The sequence below is a fragment of the Trifolium pratense genome, linkage group LG2, assembly GCF_020283565.1.
Source record: "Trifolium pratense cultivar HEN17-A07 linkage group LG2, ARS_RC_1.1, whole genome shotgun sequence".
Classification (NCBI taxonomy): domain Eukaryota; kingdom Viridiplantae; phylum Streptophyta; class Magnoliopsida; order Fabales; family Fabaceae; genus Trifolium; species Trifolium pratense.
In genome coordinates, this window is record NC_060060.1 from 38,709,501 (window position 1) to 38,721,417 (window position 11,917).

Sequence of the window (11,917 nt, forward strand, 5' to 3'; positions counted from 1 at the left end):
TTTTTTTTTTACCTTCACCACCAGTTGAATCTGGTTCGAGGTCAGTTCTGGCATCAAGTAGTTTCAGCCCCCTCCCGATCATAGTTGCGGGAAATCGAACCGCGGTCCTCCCTACCAAGTTCAGCGCCAATCACTATTAGGTTATATGCCTTAATTTAACAATTTAATACTATTATTAATAATATTTGCTTTTTGCCAAAAAGAAAATATAATATTTTCTTATAATAATTTTTTTTGACTTAATTTTTTTTGACTTAATTTTCTTATAATTATCGTTCTGCTGTTTTGTTAAGAAATTAATTAAAGAAAGAAAAAATATCTTTACCAAAAAAAAAAAAAAAGAAAGAAAAAATATAAATAAAATAAATAAATACGAAATCTCTCTCTCTCTCTGACACACACACATCTCACAGCACACAGGTCCCAACTTCTTCGTTCCGTTGTATTGTGTCTTGCTGTATTGTGTTGTCTCTCTGTTCTTTTTCCCTTTTCATTCTCTCACTATCACGCAATCCAATTTTCAAATTATCCATCTTTTACAAATTCATTCTGCATTTTCCATTCATTTCTTCCTAAATCAACATCACTAAATGCTTCTTCATCATCATCATCATCCTCTTTCATCAACAACTTAGGGTTTCTCTCCGATATTCAATTTTCTTGCCGAGATTTTGAGGTTAAACTCAATCTCCGGCGTCCATGGCTTCCAACTTAAATATGTCCCCTCAGCTCGAACAGATCCACGGTGAAATTCGTGACATCTTCCGAGCCCTTGCGTATGGATCATCATCATCATTCTTTATTTTAATTCTTCAATTCTGTGTTTTTATTTCATGTTTCATACTTGATTCATTTTATTCCTTCTGTTAATAATGCTTTTACAAATAAATTTAACATTGTAGCTATTTTTAGGGCGTGATTAATAATGATATTAATAATATCGTCAGTGCAATAGATCGTTATTATGTGATTTTTATTTTTATTTTAAATTGGAGGATTACCAATTTACCATATGCAAGATTAATTTTTTTGTCAATTTGAGATGTGGGTTTTTTTTTAGGTTTGAAAAGCTATAAATTATTGAGTAAAGTTCAGATTTGATGTTGTTATAGTTGAAATTGAAAATTTAGGTGTTTTGTGGTTTTCTAAATCAGCATAGTTGGTTATGTAGCTATGGGAGGATTTTAGTTCAATTTTTACAAAAAGGATTGTCTCTGGTGCCACTTGATGATATACATGTTCATGGTTTTATTTCATATTGTGTAGAAACAATCGGGTTGTTAGATTGTAAGTGTAGGTAGCTCAGACTAACGGTTGTTTGTTGTTACTTGTTTGCACGTTATACTTGAAAGATTAAGGACCGGCTTGTATCAGTTTCTAACTCATCATTAGAGGAGTTTCTTGACAAGCAGCAACACACTTGGGGTTGGGGAGCCTTCTCTAACTATCAAGGGGGAAGAACCAAACCTCTTAAGTACAATCCCAAGCATCCCATAGTCCCATACTACTTAATGTGAGACTTAGGCGTCCTCGAATACCCAAGTCTCTATTATTGCATCTCCCCTGAGATCCAATGTTCTTGATGACTGCACTCCATGACTATTCAGTTGTCGACACTTCGCTTAACTTCCTTGTGTTGAGTCAAAACTCAAAGCCATCCGTCGGTGGCCTTCTCCAAGACACTGACAACCTGCTCTACTACCAATTGATAAGCATCCGAATGATTGGGGAACCATCCGCTAAAATTAGCTATTAAGGGTGATGAACCAAGCCACTTGAGTGTTTCACTAAGCATCCCAATACTACTCGTTGTGGGACTCAAGCACCCCCATAATACTAAGTCCTATCACTTTTCAATTAAAACGAGTTTACTGTTCTTCACTTACAAAAAATCATTATAAACATATAAGTGCTTATAGATCCGATTGTTTAAACATTTGTAGATACATGTTGGAGTGTGGATAATATGTACAGTGTTAATTTCATTATCATTTTTTTTAATATAAGCACCTTTTGCAATTTGCATACAGAAATGGCTTCCAGAAGCTGGATAAGATTAAAGATTCCAATAGACAGAGTAATCAGCTGGAGGAACTCACTGGGAAGATGAAGGACTGCAAAAGGTAAGCCGGGCATTGATGTGAATATTATTTGATATCTCTATATGACAATTGAGTCTTTTAGCAAGAGAAGGCTTGGCCCAATGGTAAGAATAATTATTGTATGGCTAGGAGGTCACATGTTTGAGTTGTGAAATCATTTTTTGCAAATGTGAGTAAAACTTGTTATAATAGACTTGGTTGAGTCCAAATCTTCAGGTATAGAGGGAGTTTTGTATCATTGAGCTGCTGCTTTAGTTCTTTACTACTAATCTGGGAAACATGAAACCCTACTCTATATTGAATATTATAAAAATAAAATATGATAGGTTGTTTTTTGGTTTATCATACTGGTTATGTGCTTTGTTTGTAGACTACATATTTGACAGAGTTGCATTTTTGCATGAAAGTAGTGATATTTCTTTTACAATTTGAATTTTTATATATTTTGTGATTTCTTTTTGGAATTTATGGCATTCTTGGAATCTGAAGCATTATGTTGCTGTTAATGGCTTCAGGTTGATAAAAGATTTTGATCGTGGAATTAAAGATGAAGGGGCAGGAAATCCCGAAGAAGTGAACAAGCAACTGAATGACGAAAAGCAATCAATGGTCAATACCCAGAACCCATTTTTTTGTCTTGCTCAAGTTGGAAATCTAGTATCTTCCTCTTCAAAGTTTGGAAGGGGTTCATGATTTTCCTTTTATTGTGGATTAACACTCAACTTATACGTTTTGTTTTATGTGTTCAACAAGTTATAATAAATTTGCATATTGTTAAAACATAAAATTAAGTGACCACCATATGGTCAGAAAAAAGAAAAAAAAAGTTTAGCCCGGCAATTGTCCATATTTTTGTTATATATTGCATGCGCGTGCACTTGAACAACAAACTCTTATGTTTATAACATTCATTTTACTTGCAGATCAAGGAGCTAAACTCGTATGTGGCACTGAGAAAAACGTAAGCTTACTTATATACTCCTTTCATTTCTGTTTTTAGCATTTGATTGGTTATTTGAAGTTCATGAAACAAATCAAATGAGTGATAATACTAATTTTTGTTGGAGGCAATGTTCAGCTTTCAAAAGCTTGAACTTATGATATATGTTTCTGTCAGTGTTGGTAAGAACCAATAAAGCAAAATTTAGTTTCCTTATTTTATACTATTGCAGTCCCTAAAAATAGGACCCCGCTGACTAAATCATAAGAATTTAAAAAGTTGGTAGTAGTATTAAATTGGTTAATACTTGATATTTTTTTACTTCAAGAGAGAGAGTATGGTTATGTTCACAAGTCTCATGTTTATCAGAAAAAGAGGTAAAATAGTTGGTAGAGAAATAGTTAATGCAATTAAAAATTCAACAGGGGTTTTATAAAAAGGGAAAAGAAAATTTCTGAAGAAGGTCCTATATTTAGGGATGAAGATGGTTAGTTTACTTCTAATTAGAAGTTTTATAGGAAAATTGATACTATCACTTGGATGATAAACAGGTACATGAATACCATTGGTAATAAAAAACTTGAACTTTTTGACATGGGAGCTGGAGCAAGTGAACCTTCAGCTGGAGCAAATGTTCAACTGGCATCAGGTAACATGCTCAATGGAATTTGTAGTTCAGACCAATTAGTTGACATCAGCACTTTGCAATATACATTGAAGTTGATTTTTTCACTGTGTATTTGTGTTTGTGTTAACCAGTCTGAATGTAGAATATGTGCATTGTGTTTGAGTGCCAATTTTCACAATAGCATACTTCAGGCTTTCATATTTTTGGTGCATCCTTCTTGGTGTTTGGGGCCGAGGCATTTTGTTTAATGTTTTTACGTGTAAGTGAACAACCTACTTATATTAGCAATAATACTCATCTGGCTTATCCTACAGAAATGTCAAATCAAGAACTTGTCGATGCTGGGATGAAGACAATGGATGAGACTGATCAGGCTATTGAGAGATCCAAGCAGGTGAGTGACTTCAAATTTGTGACTCCATTGTCCCTGCACCATTGGTCTGACTGACCCCTGTCAAAATGTAGGTTGTACATCAAACAATTGAAGTTGGCACCAATACTGCTGCTACCTTGAAGGGCCAAGTAAGTTTGATTTGAATTGAGTATATGCTATATGAAGGGAAGAGTCTAGGGGATAACTAATTTTTGACATCTAATTCTCTTTTCAAATTATGCAGACTGATCAAATGGGCCGTATTGTTAATGAGCTTGATTCAATTAATTTTTCAATTAAGAAAGCCTCCCAACTGGTTAAGGAGATCGGTAGACAGGTTGCTTCAATTTCCTCTTTTATATGCACTATTTAACTTACTCCAAACCTGTCATGGAACTAAATTGTCCTTACCCCTGTTCTGTTATCAGGTAGCTACAGACAAATGCATCATGCTTTTTCTGTTTCTTATCGTCTGTGGTGTAATTGCCATTATTGTCGTGAAGGTATTGTGTTCATTTTATCTATGAATTTGACTACTTTGTTGTGGATATTCTTTCTCTTCAAAACTAAACCAATGTACCGCAACAATTTTATTTGAGGTCGTGAACTAATAATTTCGGTAAAATCATTATTCTACACGAAAATAACTGATGAGAACAACAGATCTTCCAATACTTGACTAGTGATTGCTTTTTGAATGTTTATCTGCACAACAGATCTTCCATTACTTGACATGTAATATTTTTTCGCAGATTGTGAATCCCAACAACAAAGATATTAGGGATATCCCAGGATTGGCGCCTCCAGTTCCCTCAAGGAGGCTTTTGTATGTACGGACTGGGGAGCTTTTTGATTAATTCATACATTTGAACAAGAGTTTTCTCCACTCTAGTCCTACCAAGTACCAGCACCAGCATGGTTCTTGTTCTAATCGATGGAAATATTAGAGGATTGCTTTCTGGAGGCATCATTTTGATCTTACCAGTTATTCTTTCTTTTTTAAGAATTCTTGCATATACTGTTTGTGATTCTATGTAAATCAGATGAGAGTCTTCTGCTTTTCCTTGAGTGCCACGTTTCTTCATGTAACATTCCAAAAATTTAGGGCCAGAGAGAAAGTTATACTCTACTGTGACATTTGTGGTGTATATGTGTCCAATTTAAAGGAGGTTCATTCCCCTCCCTTTCCGTATTTTTTTTGTGTGTAATATATGCATACATTTTCAACCTGTCTGCCGGGTCAGTTTTGTAAATTACATTTATTCAATTATGTTTTTGCAGCTGTTCATTTTGATTCTTAAAAAGTAAAAACTTTTTTTTTTGTCAAGAAAAACTGTTTATATTTATTTGTAAATAAATAAAAAATCTCACATTAATATGTTTGAATGAAAAATAGAGTGCTAATATAATCAATTCAATTGAAATAAAAGGGTAACAGGTATTTGGTTTTATGTTTAATTTGACAAAAGTTTCAAAAATCGTCAGCACAAAGTTAACCATAAGGTCACCACCAAAAAAAGTTCTCTCACCACAAAAAAAAACATTTATTGAATATTGGGTATTAAATCATATTTATGTTTACTTGCTTATCAAAAAAAAAAAAATATTTATGTTTACTTATTAAAGCAATTACATTTCAGAGAAATTCTTAGGTGAACTCTCACATTAGTGAATGAATTTAAAATCTTTAAGAAACAGACTATTCTCAGAGTTGGTAAATAATTTTAAAATCACTATTATAAGATTTAACTAGAGAATTTGGTCTTAAAATCCATGAATGTAATTACAAAGTGCGTGATTTCATTATAAAGCAAAGCATACATACTATCTAAAAATGAATGAGAGGAATATGGTGCATTTTGACTCAACTTCCTATTTCTTGTTCTCTTTCAAAAAGGGTAAGACATAAAATGAATCCTGTATTTGGATTATCATTTTCCTGTTGCATGGTTGGTTAGCTGCATACGTCCAATATGAGATAACCTTGATGAAGAAATTAGCGGTGCTTCTTCATCAATAATCATATCAGAGGCAGAACCATTGCCACCACTACCACCCTCATTGTTGCCGGCATTATCTGGCACATAAATATCAGATGATTTCTTCTCAAGTTTCCAGTCCTGTATATCAGTTGATAAAAATGTGCTTAGGACTTGGGACAGAGTTTCATTCAGTTTATCTATTCTATCACTTCATTTCTTACTCTTGCATGTATAACAAGTTTGCATAAATACTAGTACTAATAAACATGTCAAGAAGATACCTTTGTGATTCGATCAGGAATACTTTCAGCGGTTATTTGAGAGGCTCGGACATCCCTGACCTTTATGTAATTATACATCACAACTCCACATAGCGCTGCAGGTCAAATATGTAAGAGGACGGAGAGGATGGGAGATTAAAAATGCAGCGTTACAAACAAAACTTACCAATACCATAGCCAATTATATTCAATCCAGTTATTGTAGACTCTGGAAATATAACTGTTGAAAGGGCTATTAATATCCAGTCTTTAAGCACGCCGGCAACCCGAATGGTTACAGCACCAGTTCTACCAATAACTAGGAAAATGGAAAAATTCAAGGCTAGAGCACACAGAGCATTTGAGAAAAAGATCCAAAAATTGAACTGAATCTGTGAAACTTCCATCATGGGCTTTTCCAGAAGGTACCAAGGCACAAAGAGAAAAACAAAACTGCATATAACAAAGTACAATTAAGTTAGCAGATCATATGGTATGTTGGATTTGCTGATATGCAAGCATTGATATTACTTCCAATAACATGGTGTATTTTCACCTCTGCATGGTGTATTTTCTTGGCCTAAAAAGGAAGACAATAAGAAAGACATGATATAAATTTCACAGTTTGAAGAAACTCAAAAATATAGAGTTCTGATCGCATATCACTTGCACGCGGGGGTGTGTGTGTGTTTGCATGTTGTTGAGGCACATTGCCCAAAAGCGAGTATTACTATTACCAACATGATTATTAACTAAATCTTGAAGATAAAGCTGCCGCAGGTAAATATGACAGTTGTACAATACAGACTCAATTGACTATTTTAACAATCTTTTAGAGAAAACTAGTTGGAAGCATCAACACAAAATACCTGCATGGAGCTATGTAATATAAGCTTGTAATGGGATTTAAATTCAAGCCCTTCTTTTGTAAAAGGACTTGTGTTAAGACCAGTCGAAAAGCTTCTGCAAAGATGCCCGTGACCTGGTAAAGTGTACCAACTATATTAAAATGAATCTCCCCATAGGAGGAAACGACAACTCCAACACTAACAAGCAGCATGTTGAAGAACACATCACACCTTGCTTTGTCAATGCCGCATAAAATAGCCACAAGGAATGTTGCAACTGGCACTGAAACAACAAGTTTTTAAGTTAAGGAATTTATCATTGAAACTAAGAGAAACATGTGAAGTTTGTTAAAACATACTTAGAGCTTTGAGCATCTGAATAAAAGCCACCGAAATATGCAAATAAGCCGTGTTACCGAACCTGTAGCAAGCAACAAAAAACATATTGCCCATATAAATATAAATATGGTAGTACCTTCAAAAGTACTGAAACTAAACGAGGCATAAGCATGTGAATAGCGCATGTATAGAATACAGAAACTTTAGTGCTGACAACCAGGGTAATCTAACAATAATACAGGTAAGCTATCATAGTTTCTTAGAAATACCATACTTTTGAACATAGTTAAATGACAGAGTGAACAAATTATAAATCTACGTGCGTAGTGATTGAAAAGTAAACCTAGTTTATGGCAATCACATATGTGTGTCTATATATAAGGCAACCAATAAGCTATTCCAAGGGGTCTGGTAATGAATGGCCTTTTGTTGTTAAGAGAATTTGAAGTAAATCTAGATACTTAAACTATACTCTTCACTATACCAGATTCTTTGATAGAGGGTTATCAATAGAAAACGTAGAACTTCATGCCTACTGTAACATCTCACTAGCTTAAGTTAAGAAGTCAATGCAAGAGCAACAGATCCAGTCTAATGTGTATTGAGTAAACTTGATATCAAACTGAAAGTATCATATTTATCCATAAATGGGGTACGTGAAAAGCTTCTACTTTCCGATCTTAGGTAGGATCTCGATTTTGACTTCCTTGATAGTAATGATAGTTTTGAGAGTTTGCATGCACATGCACTTATTGGTATGAAATCATAAAACTTTAGTTTGCCTATTTGTAGTGCTTACCAGAGACTTGATGCAAAGAAGGCACTTATTGGTATGACACAAGTTGCATATCTGTGACAAAAGGAACATGTTTAGAAATAAGCTGATCAAATGAGAACAAGGTACAAGAATGCTTCAAATCAAGGGCACACTCACATTTCAAATGACATTTTAACAGGAGTTACAACCTGCAAATCAGACAATGAAAATTGATCAATAAAAAATGGTGTAAGGCAAAGTAACAACATCCCAATTCAGATCAATATAGGGTATCATAGTAATTGTAACATCAACTACAGTTACTACACAAACTTAGCATACAATCAACATCAAACAATGTTATTGTTATCCCAAAAAAACACTTGACCATGTAGAACCGACATTGAATGAAATTGACCATAATAAACCCCAAAAAGCAGCATTTCCAAATCAGAACAGAATAACATACCTTAAAAACCCGGACAAGTAAAAATGCAACTGCTCCAGAAAAACCCATATGAATCATGGTCAATGTAATAGGAAGTGGAAAGTTAAAGTACTTCGGAGACAAAACCCACTACAAAAAAACCAAAATTTAAGAAAATCAACAACACATAAAAGTTAATTAATACATTAAACATAGTTTTAAGGTAAAATTAGTAGCAAAAAATCAGTACCTTGTTATACAAAATGACACCAGAAGAAAGCAAGATGTAGATAAACAAGTAGAAATAAGTCAAAAAAAGCGTTCTGCTGATCATTTTGACTTGGATTCCAAAACAACTTATGATTCTGAGACAGAAGTAGTTGTTTTGTTTATGGTAGCTAAAAAAAGCACAGACCCATGTTGTTAATTTGAGTAAAGTTGATATCTTTGTATCTGCAGCATGATTTGGAAGCAAGAAAAAAAGCAAAAAAGATAAATTGTACGGATCTGTGTAGCACGAAGTAATGTCGTCAAGATCTAATAGAAAGCGCGTGGAGAGAAAATGGAACGGACACAGGAAGAAAAAAAAAAACAGTGTTAAGCAGAAGAGAGATGAGAAGAGGAGAAGAAAAAGAGTGATAAATGATGGGGTTTTAAAATTAATTTTCTCAGTGTTGTTGTTTTGTTTGTATTTTATTATTTTTTTTTAAAAATTATCATACACTAGAATCGACTAATTCAACGGTACCAATTTTACCATCTACTTGCGAGGGTCCGATTTAAAGTCAGAGTTTTTTTTATTCTATATGAACTAGTCTACCAAAATTGACATTAGAGAAAATCGAATCTGAAATCTCGGACTTTTTTTTGTTGTTGTTTGTAATTGGGTGTGTGTGGTTTCGAAGCATGTGGGTCTCTGTGTGGAGTGTAGATACCGTAACTGTGTCCAGTGTATGAATATAAAAATGAGCAGAGGATGAGTAACGCTCTCTATTATCAATACAAAGTTCACATCCCCACTGACTCAGATACTATTTATCTCTTGTGGTTGTCATACTTTCTAACAACATATCATAAATAGGGATTAATTAAATGCTAATTTTTTTCTTGGAAAATTTAAGTTATGTTTATTTTGTTATTATTTGTGTGTGTGGGTGTGTGTCTTTGGACCGTTGTGAAGCGGCGACGAAGGAAAGCTATTAAATCGGGTTACATAAGACAAGGCCGAGTAGCATCCATTTGATCGAAGGTAGGTCAAGTAAGAGTGTAAGCGGATAAGACAAAACTTATTAAATCAAAAATCTAAACCAAATCGGGGGAGAAAAAAACAATTTTTTTCTGGTTTGGTTCAAAAATCAATTCAGTTCTCAATTTTCATTTTTAAAAATTAAATAACCTATGAATTGAACCAAAAAAAGTCTTCTCTCTCACAAAAGACACTTACTGCACCATTAACGCACCATTTAAACATGCAGTAAATCCATTTCCGTGGATTTGGGCCAAAAAATCCAATCTAGCCCAATCTGCGGGTGAGAAACCAAGGTCCAATTTCATCCAATTAAGATAACGGAAAGATATTTTCTCTCCCCACCCCCATGAATCTTTTATCCCCTTAAATTTTCAATTTTGTCCTTGAAAAAACTTCGGTTCGTAGAAACCGAAGTTTTTTTTTTCCTTGAAAACAAATTTCGGTTTCTAAAAACCGAAATTTACTCTGAATTTGCACTAGAAAAATTTCGATTTCTGCGAACTGAATGTTTCTGCAAGGGCAAAATTGGAATATTGGGGGTATAAAAGATTCATGGGAGGGGGAAGAGAAAATATCTAACGGAAATGATTGGATTCATTCAGTTTGGGCCACAGTTGGGCCTAGGCTGGATTTTTGGCCCAACAACTTTTTCCAAATTCTTAATAAAAAACTAAACAGGGCATAAAACTCAAGTTTTTAACGACGAAATAAAAATTAGCCATATTTACTTGCCAAAATACATCATTTGATCATTCATGATTCATTCAGCCTTGATTTTGTACAGCTTCGTCATCATCCATGTAAGATAATGGCATCAATATATTACATTTTCAGGTCATAAATTGAAAGTAAAAGTGTACTTTGCTTCAAGTTTTTTAAGTATAATGATTATCTACTAAGGGAACAAACTCACTAATTACCTTGAGATATACAGTTTTAAGATTTTCTACTGTCATAATCATCATATATGAAATTCCACAAGTAGAAAAAATATGAATAGAGAAGAAAATGCCAATGGAATTCATTCTGCATATATGTTTGCACCTCTTTTCTGCAAGGTAAAAAATTGGATGTCACTACAATGTACTTGTGTAGCAAAAGTGGTAGATTTATTTAATTTAGGGATCATATAAATGTTTAAAAAAGAGTGGAAGAAATAACCTAACACAAGGTACAAGTGTAGAATAGATGTATCAACTCTCAAGTTTTTGTTGCCTATATATATTCGAGAGTAAATACATTTAAATGTTTGCTTGTGTATGCTAAAATTGTTTGGGCGAACGTTATGATTGAGGTTCAAACTCCGACTTTCTTATTTATGTGTATAAGTTTCTGATGTATTTATCATTTTGTCAGCTTTATACAAAAAAAATGTTTGTGTAACAATCAAAGTGTTAGGTGGTTGATTTTGATTCTCTCGAAATTCTTTCAATTTCTCTAAAATGTTAAATCTCAACCGTTAATTTCAATTTTGTTTAATGGTGGAGATGTAACAATTAAAAAAATTAAGATGTAACCATTATTTCCTCTGTAATTGCATGAGATATATTGTCTTATAATTTATGGAGTAGCAAGACATAGTGTTCATGAAAGACCGGAAGGAATATTTTATGCTGAGTGTCTTGTCGATAAGGTGTAACTTTTATGTTGGAAATGATTTTTAGGTAAAAATATTCTGGCACCCCCTATTTTTTTTACAAGTGGGGTATGCAACCTTTTTTTGCTGGAACCGGTAAAGTTTGGTGGAGTGTGGAGTTGAGTCTCCTTAGATCATGGTTGGTTGGTGGTCTCTTGTGTCCTTCTTCATGGTTGATCCTTGTCTCCCTCTCTGAGGGGGTTTTAGATCTTCTTGTGATGAGGTTAGAGGTGTTTACCTTTTGTTGGTGTACCTCTGCCTTTGTTTGTATGTGTTTTTAGAACATGTTAGCTGCATGTGAAGAGTATCTCTGGTACCTCTTGTTTTCTGTTTTTTCCTTGTACTTTTTCATTTTTATATAATATATTTTTGCCAT

General features: G+C 33.8%; 2 protein-coding genes across 2 annotated transcripts; one reads left to right on the plus strand and one right to left on the minus strand.

Moving 5' to 3' along the window:
- Positions 1-353: 353 nt before the first annotated feature.
- LOC123907204 (novel plant SNARE 13) lies at positions 354-5,331 on the plus strand. The gene is made up of 10 exons (XM_045957372.1): positions 354-776; positions 2,031-2,123; positions 2,618-2,711; positions 3,026-3,063; positions 3,594-3,691; positions 3,985-4,064; positions 4,136-4,192; positions 4,288-4,380; positions 4,472-4,546; positions 4,796-5,331. Exons 1-10 carry the CDS (start codon positions 700-702, stop codon positions 4,898-4,900), a joined length of 810 nt encoding a protein of 269 aa, XP_045813328.1. The 5' UTR covers positions 354-699; the 3' UTR covers positions 4,901-5,331.
- Positions 5,332-5,754: 423 nt separating this feature from the next.
- LOC123907205 (probable sugar phosphate/phosphate translocator At3g17430) lies at positions 5,755-9,306 on the minus strand. Its single transcript, XM_045957373.1, has 9 exons — positions 8,907-9,306; positions 8,699-8,806; positions 8,407-8,438; positions 8,272-8,322; positions 7,493-7,554; positions 7,155-7,416; positions 6,473-6,738; positions 6,307-6,401; positions 5,755-6,163 (listed from the first exon to the last, which is right to left on the minus strand). Exons 1-9 carry the CDS (start codon positions 8,988-8,990, stop codon positions 5,975-5,977), a joined length of 1,149 nt encoding a protein of 382 aa, XP_045813329.1. The 5' UTR covers positions 8,991-9,306; the 3' UTR covers positions 5,755-5,974.
- Positions 9,307-11,917: the final 2,611 nt, after the last annotated feature.

Coding starts and splice junctions, on each gene's coding strand:
- LOC123907204 (XM_045957372.1), top strand. CDS start 700: ATGGCTTCCAACTTAAATATGTCCCCTCAGCTCGAACAGATCCACGGT. Junction 4,065..4,135: donor CTATTGAGAGATCCAAGCAG/GTGAGTGACTTC, acceptor GTCAAAATGTAG/GTTGTACATCAAACAATTGA. Junction 4,193..4,287: donor CTGCTACCTTGAAGGGCCAA/GTAAGTTTGATT, acceptor CAAATTATGCAG/ACTGATCAAATGGGCCGTAT.
- LOC123907205 (XM_045957373.1), bottom strand. CDS start 8,990: ATGATCAGCAGAACGCTTTTTTTGACTTATTTCTACTTGTTTATCTAC. Junction 7,555..8,271: donor TTCTTTGCATCAAGTCTCTG/GTAAGCACTACA, acceptor TGCTTGCTACAG/GTTCGGTAACACGGCTTATT. Junction 6,164..6,306: donor TTCCTGATCGAATCACAAAG/GTATCTTCTTGA, acceptor ACTGATATACAG/GACTGGAAACTTGAGAAGAA.